Source organism: Dipodomys merriami, unplaced genomic scaffold (assembly GCF_024711535.1).
Source record: "Dipodomys merriami isolate MVZ:Mamm:240054 unplaced genomic scaffold, mDipMer1.0.p SCAF_29, whole genome shotgun sequence".
Taxonomy (NCBI): domain Eukaryota; kingdom Metazoa; phylum Chordata; class Mammalia; order Rodentia; family Heteromyidae; genus Dipodomys; species Dipodomys merriami.
The window spans coordinates 8,937,309-8,956,094 of NW_027204381.1; the positions used below are offsets into that span (position 1 = coordinate 8,937,309).

Genomic DNA, 18,786 nt, shown 5'->3' on the forward strand with positions numbered 1-18,786 from the left:
GCAGAATTTGATTTTAGTAATAGTTTGCAGACAAGGCTAAATCACAGGACCTTGGGATGCTCTAGAAATAATGAAGACATAAGGAAAAATATTTATATACTGTGTGTGTGTGTGTGTGTGTGTGTGTGTGTGTGTGTGTGTGTGTGTGTGTGTGTGTGTGTCCGCAATGGGGCTTGAATTCTGGGCCTCATGTTCTTGCTCTACCACGTGAGCTACACCTCCACTTTTGGCTTATATGCTAGTTAACTGGAGATAAGAGTCTCTTGGATTTGTCTGCCCAGGCTGGCTTTGAACTGTGATCCTCAGATCTCAGCCTCCTGTGTACTTAAGACTGTAGGCATGAGACACCAGCACCTGGCTTTATATGGTCTTAATTTCATTAAACAGCTTAATTTTTCCACACAAGAAACTCTGTAACTTCTGTAACTACTCATGGGAAATGTAATATATAATATACAATAGAAACTACAGAAACAAAGAAAACACAAACATACTAACACAAAAAACTCACACTGAACATCAGAAACAGGGTTAATTCTCTGAAAGTTTTCTGTGTGCTATGGAAAGTGGCAAAAAGACACTAGCTTGACACTTTAGCTCTCCAAAACAGAGTACCACAGTGGATACTGTAATTCCTAAACTGAGTATAAAGGAATGTGCTTACCAAATTTTCTCTTAGGATTTCTTCATTCCCCAGTGAAAATATTTTGAAACACTACTAGAATTCAGAGGACACATTCAAGAACTTAAAACTTGGGTTGAATCCTAACAAGTACATTCATATACATATTTGTGTTCATAGCACCTCATTCTAAACACATTTTAAAAGAGAATATAGCCGGGCCCGGTGGCTCACACCTATAATCCTAGCTACTCAGTAAGCTGAGACCTGAGGATCACGGTTCAAAGGCAGGTGGGGCAGGAAAGTCCAAAGCCAGGCCAGGCAGGAAAGTCCAGACTCTTATCTCCAATTAACCATCAGAAAACTGGAAGTGGCACTATGGCTCAAGTGGTAGAGCTCTAGCCTTGAGCTGAAGAGTTGAGGGACAGCGCCCAGGCCCAGAGTTCAAGCCCCATAACTGACAAAAAAAAGAAGGAGGAGGAGGAGGACACACACACACACATGCGCACGCACGCACGCCTCACAAAGCCAGAAGTGGAGCTGTGGCTCAAGTGGTAGAGTACAAGCTTAAGCAAAAATGCTTAAGGTCAGAGCCCAAGCCCTGAATTCAAGCCCCAGTACTGGTATAAGAAATAGAGAATGAGGGCTGGGAAGGTGGCTCAGTGGTAGAGCGCTTGCCTTGCATGCTCGAGGCCCTGGGTTCGATTCCTCAGCACCACATAAGCAAAAAAAGAAAAAAGCCGGAAGTGGCACTCTGGCTCAAGTGGTAGAGCGCTAGCCTTGAGCTGAAGAGCTGAGGGACAGCGCCCAGGCCCAGAGTTCAGTCCCCACGACTGGACCAAAAAAAAAAAAAAAAAGAAATAGAGAATGAGAAAGAGAGGGGGAAGGAAGGGAGGGAGGGACAGAAGGAAGGAGGAAGAGGAAGGGAGGGAGAGGGAGAGAGAGAGAGAGAGGGAGAGAATCTAAATTTATTAGCTCTATACATGCTAATTTCATTCACACATTCTCTTTTCTTTAGCCCAGTTGTGCTTCAAAAAAAATCTAAAGAATTTATGGAGAAAGAATTTGCTAATTTCAGATCTCTAACAGCTGCTAAATCCATAGCTGCTTCTGTGACATTACATGGCAATCTCAGAAAATACACTTGGTCTGGGTTCTTCCAAAATAGCTTATTTAAACCTACCTTACAGGATGCCTTAAGAGCAAGTTCCACAAAGCTTAGTTATTGGGTGGCTTATAACTCTGTCTAGGTGTAACACTACAATTACTTATGACTAAAATCTCAGCCGCTATCCAGCCAGTCTTTTTGGCCTGTAATACTCAAGAACAAATGCCCATCAACAAGTCATTTGGGAATGAGCAGCTGATTTGAAGCACTGCATATTTTCAGGGCCTGGTGTTGTCTTAAAATATACAAATGTGACAAGGATTTTAACTATCAGATATTGTAAAGGAATTAAAACAACCTAACATGACAGGCCATTCTAAAATATAGTTCAAGTGTCCAAACACATGCAAATAAAAGAATTAGAATATTTCCTCAAAAATTTCCTAGAAATTATGAGTTTTTGGTTTTATAACCCTTCAGCACACAAACTATCTTACTTTGAGAATACAGACTATTGTTGTTTTAATTCTCAATAAAATACTTCTCTTTAGGACATCAAAAGATTTTGAAACTAACAATAAACACTGCATTAATCATTCAAGAAAGACATATGGCGTAACATTTGAAAAGCTGAACTGCACCTGTCACCAATTCAACAGAGGGATATTTTACATAGAAATGATGTAGCTTTAAAACTTGACAATTTTGCTCACTAACCAATAATAAGAATCTCATTGTCAAGCAGAATAAAAATTTTACTAACACAAAGATTTCCAGATTTAGATCATATGGGATATCACCATGAGTGAGTGACTTCATCTCATCATACTTTTATTTCTTCATCCACAAGATGGGAAAAATCATAGTAACAAACTCTTAAAAGACTGTGTTAGCCCAGGTAGGAAAGTCCATGCTAAAGTTTATAAAAGAGACCAGCAAAGGTTAACGACCAAAGAAATGTTGGCTATTATGTGGGGAGCTTTTCTTTTTTACTGATATAACAGTAATACAATTGAAAAAATCCTGAAAGTTAAAAAAGACACCATTGTATGATCTGCAAAAAAAATAAAGCCTTAGGGTATGCTTAAGATATAAATAATAGAAAAAAAAACAAAGTTTTTCTTTTATATTTTTCTCTCTCTTTTTTTTTTTTTTTGGATCTGTCGTGGGCCTGAACTCTGGGCCTGAGCACTGTCCCTCAGCTCTTCAGCTCAAGGCTAGTGCTCTACCACTTGAGCCACAGTGCCACTTCCAGCTTTTTTTCTTCTGTTTATGTGGTGCTGAGGAATCGAACCCAGGGCCTCATGCATGCAAGGCAAGCGCTCTACCTCTGAGCCACCTTCCCAGCCCCTCTTTTACATTTTTGAAAAGAGTCAGGCGCTGGTGGCTCATGCCTATAATCCTAGCTACTCAGGAGGCTGAGATCTGAGGATTGTGGTTGGAAGCCAGTCCTGGCAGAAAAGTCCCCATGAGACTCTTATCTCCAATGAACCACTCAACGACTGGAAATGGAACTATGGCTCAACTGGTAGAGTGCTAGCCTTCAGCAAAAGAGTTTAGGGACAGCGTCAAGGCTCTGAGTTCAGGCCCCACAATCAACAAATAAGTAAATTATAAAGCAAGCAAGCTACATCCTACCATTTTGATTCTGTCATTAGCTCTGGTTTGCAAATTGATTTTTCTTCTTATAATTTGAAGGTAAATCCCAGTATATTATAGCAAGAAAGCCACAAAATTAGCTGCTCAGGGAAGGCAAAATCAGATTATTTAACAAACCACTAAGTGGAAACTAATTCCTGAAGTTAAATGCCAAATGTTTCTACAATAAAAACTGCAAACTTTCATGTGAACAAACCTCTTTGACAATAGGGAGTTGTTCCAGTTTGTGAATAGGACAGTGTCAGTGTGACTAACACAGTGGGAGCTGGACATTCCTGACACTCTTGTCCCCTGGCTACCCTTTGGAAACTTACATCTCCCAACTGCACTTGGTTTTGGAAGTTAACTTCCAGGCAAAGCACAGGTCACACCAACCACAAACTGAGACATCCTTCTCCCAGTTTCCAGTGCTTCTGGACCAGACCCCCTACTTTTTAATCCACCATTGCTAGCATCCCAATAGAATGAACACTAAAATGCTTTGTCTTCCGAAGACTGTTCACCCTCCCCCCCCACCACTCCCACACAATCCCTTGGTGTTTTGTTGTTGTTTTTTTTGTTTTGAAAACCTGAAGGGATGATGATAAGAACAAAGCCGAAAATCCAGATGACCTAAGGACAGAAAAGGGGCTGGACCGGTGGTTACTTTGGGAAGGCTTTTACATTTGGAAGGCTACCAGACCAAAACAACTGCTCTGGGATGATGCTTTTAGCAAATGTGAGTTTGACGCTGTGCATCCTGAAGGCAGCTTGCGGGGGGCGGGGGGGGGGGGGACAAAACAAAACAAAACAAGATGATCCATTCTTCTCTGAAAACGGGTTGGTTAGAACCCTCCTCATACAGCTGCTGTAACGACATGAGATAACGGTTTCCAAGTGCTCTGTGTGTATGTTCATGTGTACATTAATATGTGTGTGTGTGTGTGTGTGTGTGTGTGTGTGTGTATTAATGCTCAGTAGATGGAAACTTCTGTCTAACAGACAGGACAAGGAAGATACTACCATGAGGTAATTCCAAAACAGTGAGGAGGAAGGAGGAGAGAAACAAAACTTTCGAGCGTATCAGCGTTATCCTCATTAAAAATGGCCCAGATGTTATGGGGGGGGGGGGGGGTCCGAGTCTCCTGGAGACAAAGGAAAGTCCTCAAACCCTCTGCACCAAGGGTTTCGGGAAAGCAAAGCTGGCTTTGCCCAGTCCAGTTCTTCAGTCGATGGCAGGAGACAGAAGCAGGGCAGGTCCCCCCCGAGGGCTGCGCCCGAGCAGCCGGCCAGGCCCGGCCGGGCTGGGGCAGGGCCCCGCGCCGCGCACCGCCGCGCACCGCGCGGCTCCCCGGGGTTTCCAGCAAGTTCCCCAGCCCACGCCGCAGCTGCCGCCGTCCTTCGCCCGCCCAGGCCTGGGGACCAGCCCGCCGTCCCGGGGAGCAACTCGCCCCACGCGGGCGCCGCGGCGGGCCGAGGGTCGCCCGGCACGGACCGCCCCGCGAGGGCGCCCCTCCGGGGCCCAGCCCGCCCCGGAACCGAGCCGGGACCCCCGGAGTCCCCGCGGCTGGGAACCGCTATTCTGCCTGGACCGGCTTCAGCCGCTCCGGCCCGCCCGGCTCCCTTCGCTCCTAGACCCTCCAGAAACGCGCCAGCTCACCCCTGAAAAGCAGCAGCAGGAAGAAGTCGGGCAGCCGGGCGCAGACCCGGACGCCTCGTCGCCGTCTCAGCGCCATGTCGAAGATAGCTGAGGGGCCCGCGGGCGCGCCGCGCAACTCAACGGCACCGCGCGCATGCGCCCTGACAGCCTTGACCCACCTCCAGTTACCATAGTGACCACCCGGCTGGGCCGAGCCGGTACCATGGTAACAGAGGAAGCTAATGTCTGGTTGCCATGGAAGCAACGATGCTCTCCAGACCCGGCCCAGGGGACCTCTTTCAATGAATTTAGTGGGAGGAGGGTAAAGCAGCGTGCTGAGAGTGGAGAAGGGGTCATTTCTATAACTAAAAATAAATCCATCCCTACGAGTCTGAGAAGGGATAGTCCGATTAAAATTCAAGACATATTTCTTATTTTTATAAACTAGGATGTAGCCTTGTTACCTTTACTTCTTTAGGATTTGCAATTCCAAATAAGATGACAGGAAAAAGCGCTGAAACCTGCTTAAAACATTAGCAAGACGTGTGTGTGTGTGTGTGTGTGTGTGTGTATATATATATATATATATATCATGAGCTAGTACATAAAAAAATCTTGCTAAAATAAACTGATTTGTTTTTGTGGTAGAGAGTTCATCCTGGAAGCTAATTCTATGCTCTGAATTTTGAATATTGGGAGATGCTAAGGCTGGAGAAGAAAAATAGAGCAGGATCTTATGAAGATAAGCAGAGAAAGAGAAAAAGCGAACCGGAAGTTAAGGAGAAAGGAGGATTACTACTATGAAAAATCCTTGGAAAAAACCTCTTTGTATCTACTATAGAAAGAACATCCCAATAGTCCCATAGTAACAACAAATTCCAGTATAGTTATATTAAAAAGGTGCTAGTTTCCAGCAATCAACATTTTTCTTCAACATAAAGATTTTAATTTTGCATGTGATCATCCTACATTTTCTTATTATTTGTAGTTTTTGAAAACTGGAACTATATATTATACACCAAATATAATATTATATATTACATATGCTAAGAAATATTAAATAGATTGAGGTTATTGCCAAGTATAATGCCCCAACGTTCATCACAATATGATCTTCTTTGTAAGTCTTTATAACTGTTCAAACTTTGTAAGTGTGAATTAGTTATCTCCCTCCCCTCCCCCCAAAATCTTATAAAGAAAGAATTATTAAAAATTGATAACCTATTATGGTTCTATTTACCTTTACTTTCCTAAGCTTCTTTGCATTTCAGGTCACTATGTACCAAAGTCACAAGTAAATATGTATAAAAGAACTTTTAATCGGGGCTGGGAAGATGGCTCAGTGGTAGAGTGCTTGCCTTGCATGTATGAGGCCCTGGGTTCCATTCTTCAGCACCACATAAGCAGAAAAACCTGGAAGTGACACTGTGGCTCAAGTGGTAGAGCGCTAGCTTTGAGCTTAAGAGCTGAGGGACAGAGTTCAGGCCCCACGACCGACTTAAAAAAAAAACTTTTAATCAAACACAAATAGAGAAAATGGAAAGAGGGAAATTCTGCTTGGGACTACCGATTTTATTTTTCTCCTTTCTTTCTTTTCTCTCTGGTCACATGGTCAGGCATAATGGAAGAAAGCATTTTGATTGCTCAAGAAATGTAAGATGGTGTCTAACGGTGGATAAAGTACAGTTTTTAGAAATCAGTGCCTCCTTAATCTTGCTGGATTTCCTGTTTGCCTTATGAAATGGTTCTTTCTCCTTTCGGGACTCTTTTGAAACTCAGGCAGAAATTTCAAAGAAAGACTTCATGAATATTCTATAAAGGGCAGAGGGTCCTGTGAGAGATGATGGCAGGTGCTTCATTGTAAAGCATTTGGTTTTCCTCCACAGATGGAGTTAGTATGTAATTACTGCTGGCTGAGATCTGTATGTTCCTGGAATGTAAGTGTAACTAGGGTTGCAGCAGGCAGAGTAACACATGTGGCTGTGAAGTGGTCTGTTCCTCCTTAGAGTTTTATTGTTCCCTCAAGAGCTCAATGAGACCAGATCAAAGTTTTAGAAGCATTCAGTAAGCAAAGCTCTGGAATCTGCACCTTTTTTTGGAGGGCCAGTCTTGGGGCTTGAACTCAGGGCATGGGCACTATCCTTGAGCTTCTTTTGCTCAAGGCTAGAGCTTTACTACTTGAGCCACAGCACCACTTCTGGCTTTTTCTGCTTATGTGGTACTAAGGAATTGAACCCAGGGCTTCATGTACATTAAGCAAGCACTCTACCACTGAGCCACATTCCCAGCCCTTGGAATCTGCACCTTTATCACAGCATTACCCAGAATTATTTCTAATATGCAGCTTACCAGGAAAGATACATTTCCTAACAAACTCAGGAAACTAAATAGGTATGTGCTAAATTCTAAAGCATTGTGAGTACTGTTTAGTGCAAACACAAAATGCAAATCAAGTGGTAAATAACAAGATTTCTACAAAATTCGTTTGAGGCAAGCAACTCGAGAACTCAGGTTTTTGTACCCTTGGGAAAATTACTTCCCTAAGGTTTAGATTCCTGATTTTTAAAATTATCATTGCAGTACTCACTTCTTTGGAATGATTGCATAAAGTTAAACGTTTAGCATACTAGGCATTCAATAAATATCTGTTGCCTCTATCCCTTCCCTTACCCACTGCTTTGGTTCAAATCAGGCAAAATGAACATTTCTAAGGAGCTTTGATTAAAACAACAACAACTTCCAATTGCACAGGAGTCAAAGCAAATAAAAGCAAACAAGGAGTTTTACATCAATGTATGTTTAATCTCTAGATTCTTAAAAAGCAACAAGATCCTGACTTCTATTCATTCATAATGTCTTTAAACCTCTGAATGATCACCTGGAATCAATCCTTACAGCAGGAAAGAAGGGGGATTCTTTGCCTCAAGAGAGACTATGAACTTAAAGTTGTTTTATGAAAACATCCTTCCTAGAGCTTTACAAGGGTCTTATCATATTCCTGTTGCTGCATTCCCATTCCCTTTAAGTCCTATCTCTCCTACTATACCTCCTGTAACACTCTCCTACATTTTATCCCAACTATAATCCTCTCTTCTTTATCCTCAAAGTGTAATTTTATCTTAATAAGAGAACCCAAGCCAGGAGCCAGTGGCTCACACCTGTAATCCTCACTACTCAAGAGGTTGAGATCTAAGCAGAATAGTTCAAAGCCAGCCCAGGCAGGAAAGTCCTTGAGATTCTTATCTCCATGTAATCAACAAAGGGCCTGTAGTGGAGCTGTGGCTCCTGAGGTAGAGTTCTAACTTCGAGCAAAAAAGCTCTTAGACAACCCAGGCCCTGAGTTCAAGCCCGAGGAACAGCATAAAAAATAACAAACAAACAAATAAATAAATAAATAAGAGAACTCTTTTCCATTTAGTAAAATAGTAGTAGACATCATCTCCATCTTTTCCAATAAGATAAGCTTCAGTACAATAAAAGTATATAAGGGAGTCGGGCTCAGAGAGACAAGGAACACATGCTCCTTCTCATGTGTATATGAAAAATACATACAGCTCCATATGTATGTATATATACATATACATATATATGATCAAACTGATGAAAGTATGGCATATATAGGTGTGATATCCCATGGGTAACTCCTTTGAACAACCAACAAGTCGTTTAACAAAATAAATACCAGAAAACTGAAACATGTCTTGACTGAGAAAGGGAGAAAAGAATGGTAGGTGAATATAGGCATAATACTCAACGTATGAAAATGGAACTAGAAAACTTTCGGTGATGGGTGGGGATAGGAAAGATGGGAGGATGGGGAAGAATGAAGGAAAAGATGACACTGATCAAGATGCGTTTTACATATAAATGGCCATGTCAAATTGAAACTTCTTTGTACTGTTGTGCGGTGAATTACACCTTAAATCAGATATAAAACCAACCATGAGAAAATTAGAGAGGCCACATTTTGAGAGGTCGAATTTTGGAGTCCTTATTTGAGTGCCAGTGGTGTGCAAGCAGCCAGTCGTGAAGGCCTGCAGCCCCAGAGCTTGCACCAAGCTTTCAAAGACAAGGGTCACATTTGGGTGGAGACCAAGCCTCAGCAAAGCATTATACGTAAACACAGCACAAGATGCAGAACTGCAGGGGAGCTAAACAACCCAGACCCAGCACCTGGCCAGGCACCTGGATGTCTGTGACTCAATTTTCCTCACTTCATTCCCCACTGCTCTTTATGTAAATGAAACCAAATCTTTTATTTCCTCACTTCAGTACAACTATTTGAAGATAACAATAAAAAAGAGAAAATATATGCTGCAGTTTAAGTTACTATATTCCTTTTGTTTATAGTGATAAAGGTCATGCTGGTACCAAATATTTGTCAAAAAGCTTCCTGGAGAGAGGCCTTCATCTGTAGCTACTTAATAAAACTTTCACAGGAGGTAGTGTGTGTGTGTGTGTGTGTGTGTGTGTGTGTGTGTGTAAGGAAGTCCCTCACTTAATGTAGGGCAGGAGTTAGTGTCTGGACTATATCTCCATCAGCCAAGACCTCTTTATGCCCAGCACACATTAAAATACAACACCAATCAAACATAATCAATATTGTGCATTATGAATGTCCTATGATACAAGATTTATTTCCTCAAGGTTGAGCCTCCTAAAAGTTATGAACCCTAAATCACAGTGAAGAACATTTTATGAAGAACATTCCTGCCTCAACTCAATCTTCCTTCCTTCATTCGTTCGTTCATTCGTTCGTTCGTTCCTTCCTTCCTTCCTTCCTTCTCTCTCTCTTTCTTTCTTTCTTTCTTTCTTTCTTTCTTTCTTTCTTTCTTTCTTTCTTTCTTTCTCTCTCTCTCCCTCTCTCTCTCTTTCTTTCTTCTTTCTTTCTTTCTTCTCTATCTCTCATTTAATACACTGAAGTTTGAATTCATGTCTCTATACTTGCTAGGCAGGTGCTCTACCACTTGAGTCACACCTCCAGCCTTCAAAATCTTTCTTTGAGGAAAGCAAGAAGCAAGGCTTGGCTGGGGACACCCAGCTTTACAGACACCACAGAAAGGGTGTCCTGGACTGCTTAGAAAACAACAATTCCCAGTCCTCCTAGAAGGAGGCCACCTGTGACTAAATAAAACAGACTTGCTCCTTTAAAAAAAATTCTTTACTTGGCCTATTGACTACTTCCAGTGGACTAGAGAGAATGTGAGAAACTATTCACCTAAGGTGGGCCTTAGAAGTTTAGGAACATATGCACACTGCATGAATTTAATTAGAGCTAAACGCAGGATCACACATGGCTCCTGAGGGGTGTAAGATGGGGATGAAACCACCTCATTCTTTAAGTGAGTAGGGATCTCGGGGGGGGGGGGGGGGGGGCGTGGAAAGGGGTGAGGAGCAGTTCCTAACCTGGGTAAACTCAGGTTTCTACAGTGCTATCTGTTCTGGTTGTGTGCCTACAGAATACTGCCACTACTTTGTTTACAGACTGGAGGTATTTTTAGCCCAGCCCTCCAATTAGAGGTAATTTTCTCTTCACACAATTGCACCATCAGAGTGTTTACTTCCTGATGCTCCAGAGAAAGAGATGGGTCCTTAGCTGTCACCTTTCTTCCACTATGGGGATCTTGCAACATAGCCAGGAAGAAAAAAGGCTTCCAGAGGGTTCTGGGCCTAGGGTTTGGCATGATAATATACATTGCTCAGATCTTTCTAGTGATGCCAGGGAAGTTTTTGTTGTTGTTGTTACCATTGAAGAATATTTGGATATCCTATTCTAGGACTGGAAATAGTGTCATTTTGATTCCATTTCCCAGACCTCTAACATGAGGAGGGAAGTCTGTTTCCTGCAGATTATTCAATGCCAAGCCCCTTAAGTGGATAAGAGTTCTCAATAAGACTCTGTAGCTTCTCTAATCCCATGGCATTATATTCTTGCAAAAGTTAAGATTAGGAGGAGTGATGGTGTGGTGTCAGAATCTTGAAAGCACTCAAGATGCTGGGCAGAGATCTCCTCCAGTGCAATTGCCACTAAGCCTTTTACAAAAACACTCCCAAACAACAACAACAAAACCCAGAACTCAAATCACCCAACCCCTAAGAGTGCTTGCACTTCCTTATCCTTTATACCCTAGAGTCGCATTTTAGTCCATTCATGCTTTCCAGACAATGTTTTGTTTTCCAACCAGGCATTGTTCCTACTCTGGCTACTGTCCAGGATAGGGAGCTCTGGGACACTTCTAGATACAAGATTCTCTATATGCACCTCCACGCCACCCCCGGAGAAGGGCAGGGCCACGCTCACTGGTCTAATGCTAGCTTCACCATTTTTCACATGGTGGTCTCTAGGTAGCTCTTTCTGTATCTAGTCTTTTCAGAACTGTGACTAAGACTAGACTTAGAACAGTAGTGTGTGTTTAACCAATCTCTCTCTCTCTCTTTTTTCTTTGAGAACTTTTGTTTGCTTTGCCTTTGCCTTGAACTCATAATCCACTTTTCTCAGCCTCCCAAGTGTTTGAATTGTAAGCATTGGTCATCATGCCCAGGCCTAATAAATACTTTCCAAATGAATGAAAGACTCCTGTGTGCAACAAAACAACATCTGTGTAGGTTGCCAGGTTTAAAATTCTTAAGTGGCTCCTTGTAACTTTCAGAATATTGTTAGAATTTCTGAGTATGACTGAAAAAGCTGCAGCTGAGAAAACAACCTAAGTTCATCTCATAGTTCATTCTAGTCTGTTCCCTCAAATCAGCTACTCAACACTTGTCAGGCTTTCTGTGTGGTCTTCTTCACCTATATTTTCCCTTCTTATTCAGCCTGGTCAGTTGTCTAACTCTCCCAAGTCCACTAGGAGCCTCTTTGAGGATCATGTTTTCATGAAAGGTCTGTCTCCTCGTAATGACTTAAGTAACTGTCCTTTGTCCTTCTTTTTTTTTTTTTTTTTTTTTTTTTTGTCGGTGGTGGGGCTTGAACTCTGGGCCTGGGCTCTGTCCCTCAGCTCTTCAGCTCAAGGCGAGTGCTCTACCACTTGAGCTACAGTGCCACTTCCTCCTTTGTCCTTCTTAAATACACTGTGTGTACATCTATTTTTACACTGTCTTGCATTGCATTTGTAATGCTACAGTCTCTCTGTAGCTCTATTTCAGACTTCTAGATTTCCACATGTTTAACCTTCCTTCTTTGCTAATATTTGAGCTACAATTCTTGAACAGAACTTCACCAGCCATAATATGCATTGTCTTCATTATCATGCTGTCTCTGGCATGTTATGACATTATTTATGCTCTCTGCTTGACCATTCATCATTTAGAAGTCTCAAAGTTAGATTATTAGGTTCTCAACATAGCCAGGGGACATATAGTTATTACTCACAGCTGTGACTAGAGAACAAAATCGGAAGTAAATGAATTTTTTGTAGTTATCTGATGTAACTTAGTAATGACTAATTTTAAAAGTTCCATGTATGCTTTAAAATACATTCTCTCTCTCTTTGCATGTGTGTGTGTGCATGAGTGAGTGTTTATGTGTGTGTACATGATAGTACAGAGGCTTGAACGCAAAGCCCTGAGCTTCAGTCAAGTCTGGTACTCTACTACTTGAGCCATACCTCCATTTCCAGATTTTTGGTAGTTGGAGATTAATTGGAGATTTTGGTGGTTAATTGGAGTCTCACACACTAGGAAATGTGAGGGGATGGGTGGTATTGGGAGGGATGGGGGAGAACAATGAAAGGGTTAACATAAATCAAGATGCATTGTACTCACAAACTAACATGCTGAATGATAACCCCTTTGTACAACTACTTAAAGATATATATATATATATATATATATATATAATTTTAAAAAGAAAAGGAAAAGAGTCTCATAGACTTTTCTGCCTAGGCTGGTTTCAAACTTTGATCCTCAGATCTAAACCTCCTTAATAGTTAGGATTACAAAGGTGATTAGCTAGTACACAGCAAGTGTATTCTTTAGGGCTTTCATATATATATATCCAATTAAATGTATGCATTATGCTATACGAAGCATCAATATCTTTGCTTTGTTTTTGCTTTAGGCATGAATTTCTGGAACAGTTTTGTTAAACATTCCACCAAAATTACAAATTCCCCAATATTTTATTATAATTCTGTCAAAATGCTTTTTTACTTTTAACAACATGGTATACAAGCTCTAGAATATTGTACCACCCTAAAGACCTGGAGTGGTCTGCTGGGTTCTGGTGGCTCATGCCTGTAATCCTAGCTACTCAGGAGGCTGAGATCTGAAGCTTGAAGTTCAAAGCTAGCCTGGGCAGGAAACTCTGTAAGATTCTTATCTCTAATAAATTACAAGGAGGAGGAGGAGGAGGAAGAGGAGGAGGAGGAGGTGGGGGCGTCGGCAGCAGCGGAAAGTGTAGCTGTGGATTAAGTGATAGAGTGCTAGCTAGCCTTAAGCAAAAATGCTCAGGGACAGCACCCAGGCCCTAAGTTCAAGCCCCAGGAACAGCAAAAGAAGAAGAGGAAGAGGAAGAAGAAGGAGAAGGTGAAGGAGGAGGCGGAGGAGGAAGAGCAAGAGGAGGAAAAAGGAAAAAGAGAAGGAGAAGGAGGAGGAGGAGGAGGAAGAGCAGAAGAAGGAGGAGAAAGAAAGTGATCTCCCTTTTCTTACTGTCTCCATTCTTCGCTTTTCCTCTATCTTCCTCAGACTTCATCTGACTCAACCAGCAACATGCTACAGCTGAGGCAGAGCCTGAGTGGCAATCTACCTACGTTAGGTTTCCAATCAAAGCAAGGATGACAGGCACACATCACTGCATTATCTTTCAGTAGGGAAAGGATCTTGTAAACTTTTTTGCTTAGGCTGGCCTCAAACCTTGATCCTCCCAATCGTAACCTCCCAAATAGCTAGGGTTACAGGAGGGAGCCACCAATGTCTGGGAAGTTTCTGATTAGAAAAAAGAGAGCAAGAGAGAGTCAACAATAGCATCTATTCCTCCCATCACTCACCAGTTTTCCGTGATTATAGTCAACAACAGACACAAATGCATGTTGCAAGAAGGATGTGCCCATGACACACACTTGTGGGGGATTAGGAGTCCTTTAAGGATTTAACAAAGGCTCTCTGACCACTTCTGCCTCCTCACTAACCCAGCTGGAGCCCCTCCTACAACAGGTGTGGGTAGCCAGAGCCAGTCTCACCGATGCCAGGCTAGGAGACGCCTCTAGCTGGGATAAGGAGGCTGCCTGGATCTCTCTGCATGGTCTGCAGAGGTATTAATAACTGTGGCGGGGAGGATTAGCCATATGCCACTTCATTCCTCTTAATCAGGATAGAGGGGAAGCTTGCGCTTGTAAGTAACAGATGAGCCGGCGGCTTCCCGGCAGGCCTGGCTCAGCTCCCACCATTCCTTCTTAAGGTTCTCTGTCACCTCCTTTCTCCCTGCTCACCTCCTAGACTCCTTTTCCTCCACCTGGCATTTCCCTTTCCTTTGGGATTCCTCATTTACATCCCATTGCTCCTCAGGCTCCTTTGGCTTTCCCCTCTCTTCTGTACTCCCACATCTCTGTCCTTTTCTCTTTCCTCCTGTGCTTCACTACTTAAAAAAAAAACCACGCTTCCTCCAGAACACATTTCTTTTTTCCCAAAACAACAAACACCCTGACCCCTCGTTGCCCTGTGAAGGCCAAATTCAAGATCTGAAAGTCATCCCTCCCAGCCCCTTAAGGAAAAAAGCTTCTTGGGTGTGTGTACCTTCACACACTCCTGACCTCACAGAAAAATCCAAACCAAAGACTTCCTCTTATGCTTTTTTTGTGTGATCTAGCTGAGCAAAGAAAGATTGTAGGACTGGGAATGTAGTTAGTGTTAGACTGCTTGACCAGCATGCATGAAGCCCTGGGTTCGATTCCTCAGTACCACATAAACAGAAAAAAGCTGGAAGTGGTGCTGTGGCTCTAGTGGTAGAATGCTTGCCTTGAGTAAATGAAGCTCAGGGACAGTTCCTAGGCCCTGAGTTCAAGCCCAGGAAAAGAAAAAGAAAAAGGAAAAAGAAAGAAAAAAAGATTGTAGGTTCAACTCTTTGATGGCCTCCCCTTGACTTCCCCAGGTCCTCTGTCTCTCGGTGCTGAGCTCAGAGCCAGCTACCAAACAGGGAAACAAACATCTCCCTTCAAGGTCACATGGTGCTTGGTCCTCCAGCTGCTTGTGGTAGGTTATTCTCATCTCATCTGCATTAAGCTGTGTCTATCCTGGCACGCACACTTGTATGCATCCTCCCTGCCCCCATACCATGAGCCACATATCCATCTGCCCCTATATGAGATACATTTGACCTAAGTCTTTCTTTAGGATCCTTTCATGAAGAGACTGGAGAAAGCTGGAAGTATGTGGAATGTAGGGTTGAGGCAAAGGTGGGTAAGAGTGCATCTGTCCATAGACAAGTTTCTGAGCAGCCTTTGCAGAAAGCTGTGGAGAAGTGTCTGGAAAAGGACATTTTCAGGAATGTGTATTGAATGAGACAGATGAGCTGAAGTGGGAGCAAAATGTGTATTTGCATGGTCTATGTGTAAAATGGGTTTGGGATAAGGAAGAGAAAGGAAGGTTTCTAGAAGCATCTAAATTCTCTCTCAAGATAGCCCCTTAAAATATGCAATTTCAAGTGGTGCTGTGGCTCAAATGGTAGAGCACTCACCTTGAGCTGAAGAGCGGAGGGACAGCACACAGGCCCAGAGTTCAAGTGCCATAACCAACAACAACAACAAAACCCCAAAACAACAACAAAATATGCAATTTCAAGCCAATCTCCAATGAGATTTTGAGGATGGAGGTCCAAAGCCAGCGAGGGCAAAAAAAAAAAAAAAAAAAAAAAACAAAAAAAAAAAACCACAAAAATACAAAACCAAAAACCAAGAAAAAGTGTGTGACTTTTACCCCCAATTACCCAGAAGTGGAGGTGTGGCTCAAGTGGTAAGAGCCAGCCTTGAGTGAAAAATCTAACAGACAGTACCACCTCCTGAAGTCCAGTCCTAGTCCCAACACAAAAAGAAAAGAGAGGGAGAGGGAGGGTGGAAGGAAGAAAGAATGACAAAATAAGGAAGGAAGGAAAGAAAAAAGAAAAAGAAATTCCAGGGCAGCAGCAAATGTTGATCTTGCTAGTCAGTTGCTCCAATCTCAAAGACCAACACAGACTTCCTAAGTCTGTCCCTAGCAGAGCCTGGGAGTTCTTGGCACCCAGAGCTACTCTCTCCCATTTAAGGGATGATTGGTTTCTCAGGGCAGCATTCCAATGACAGTGACCCTCAGTGTCCCTGGCCCCATCTCAGTCACAGACAGCTTTATCATAGGAAAGCGAAGAACAAAAGTTACAAATGTGACTCTTTTCCCCATGTATCAAAATTTCACCAAGGAGCCTTGACCATAACCTTCTTAGGAAGGTTCTTAGGCTTCAGGAACCTTCTTAGGTTGCAGACATGAACGGGGAGCATTCCCTTCCTGCCCTGAGACTCCTTTTCCTCGGCCTCACTGCACCACCTTGTGGTCCATTCTTTCTATTACAGCTCCTTATTCACCAGCGCCCCTTTCCCAGAGAGCCCTTTAAAGGCACATGGCTTGGGGGTTTGGTGGTTTATGGTCCACTGCTCCAAGGGAATACTACTTAAAGTGTCCCAGCATTTTAAGAGCTTGTAATCATAAATAGTCTTCTTGTGGATGTCAGAATTGGGCACGAATAGGAAGCAATATTGGCTTAATGCTGAAGACCTGTGGGTCAGTATGTTTGGGTAAGGGTAAGGGCAAAAAGGAGAATTGCCATAGGGATTTAAAGTATTTTAAACTGGACTGAGAAAGACCAAGGTCACATCCCAACTCAGTCTGGTAGGTGATTTCCTCCTGGGAATTTTTCCTTTCTTTTACAGCTGTACTTAAGTTTTATGCATTCTTCTCCTGGGAGCATTACCTGGTGTTTCATAATGTATAGGAGTTACTTGTACTTTCACACCACTGTTGGTGGATACTACATATCTTCAGTGTTATACAGCACATCTAACACTGCCTTGGCCATACTAAGTGTTGATCATACCTCTCATTGAATGAAAAGAAATCCCCTGCTTCTCCCCTCACCCACACACACAACTTCTACTTCTGTTTTTTTTTCTTTTTGCTTGATGATTGAAGATCTTCTCATGGAGTTTTCTGCCTCGGGTGACTTCAAACTGCTATCCTCAGGTCTCAGCCTCCTGAATACATAGTATTATGAGCTCCTGGCTGAATATCCCCCTTTTTGTGCTGGTACTGAGGTTTGTACTTGGGATTTGGACACTGTACCTTAGCTTCTTCACTCAAGGCTAGTGCTCTACCACTTGAGCCACTTGCTATTTTTTTTTAATTGCCAATCTTGGGGATTGAATTCAGGGCCTAGGAGGTGCCCCTCAGTTTTTGTGCTCAAGGCTTGTGCCATACCACTTGAGCCACAGATCCACTTGGGGCGTTTGTGGTGGTTAATTGGAGAAAAGACTCTCAAGGACTTTTCTACCCAAGCTCGCTTCAAACCCTGCTCCTCAGATCTCAGACTACTGAGTAGCTAGGATTATAGGTTTGAGCTACCAGGGCCTGGCATCTCCTCCCTTTTTATAATTCAACTGAAATGTGATTTTTCTTAGTAATCTCTATGAATAGCTTCCATTAAGCTAAGTTGAATGCCACACCCTCTGGGTGCTTCTTGAACATGGATTCTCTCTACCAGGCTGCAGATCACACTTAGGACAGATGTCTCTTCCCTTGCTCCTCACCACTAACTAGCAATTCCTTCCTTCAGGAAACAGACCATGCTGGAAGTCTCCACTGCCTCAATTGTAGATGGCAAATAGTAGGAACTTGGTACCTATCTGATGTGTGGGTAGATGCATAAATGGATAGATGGATGGATGGATGCATACATGCATGCATGCATGGAAATAGGAAGAGATGGGGTTCAAGAAGATCTTTGAGATTCTATATGCTCTAATGATTTATCATTAAAGAGCTTTAGCCTCCTTTTTGAGGAAAAGTAGTGCAATCTATTTGGAAAACAATGCAGGAATCATGGTAGGTTCGAATGGCCATTTTTCTTCCATCTTTCTCAGCTTCTGTGGGAGGTCTGCTCCTACCATTCTTTCGGGGGAATTTCATGTTCCCAGGGCTAAGACTGGCCCAGAACTTGGCAAGCTCTCTGGGGCATTCGTTTTGTCACCCAGTCCTGGTAGGAGGGTGAATGGGTGGGAGAGGAACTGTTTTGGGAACGCGTGTTGGGGAGTGTTTATGTGCGTGATGAGTCAGGGCCACGGGAGCTGGGAGCCTTCCTCCCTGCTTGCTTCTCTGTGGGGGTAGTTTCTCACCAGTTGATGGGAGGAGGGTGGAAGATCACCAACTGTCTTTGGAAAGTTTGGAAAGTTTTCTTAGTCATAACTCTTATACCAAGTCAGCTGGAGCTTTATGTAACCGTGACTTCACTCTTCAAATAAACAGGAGTGTGATGGCATCAGAATGGCTCCCAGCACAGTTCTTGGCTTTCCAGTCCCAACTAATAGACAGCATCTGGGAGGTCTTGCCTAGTCCTTCCAATGCCGCATGGTATGGGGTTTAGCAAAGCCTACCGGAATAGCTAAATAATTTTGGAGGCAGTTATTTTCCAACATCTGATGGGGGAGAGAACACAAACCAGGCCCTCTTAGCACCAGGATCTGCACAAGTCTAACTAAGATGCAGGTGATCATTTCCATGGCTGTGGCTCCCTCCAATGCTGCTGGCAGGCATAGCTTGACTCCT

At 43.0% G+C, this 18,786-nt stretch overlaps 1 protein-coding gene across 1 annotated transcript in view; it reads right to left on the reverse strand.

Moving 5' to 3' along the window:
- Positions 1–5,232, reverse strand: part of Jam3 (junctional adhesion molecule 3) — a 60,560-nt gene extending 55,328 nt beyond the window's left edge. Inside the window, 2 exon segments of the mRNA XM_070038337.1 lie at positions 5,029–5,169; positions 5,172–5,232. Coding sequence (XP_069894438.1) covers positions 5,029–5,169; positions 5,172–5,232 — 202 coding nt within the window.
- Between the last annotated feature and the right edge of the window lie 13,554 nt (positions 5,233–18,786).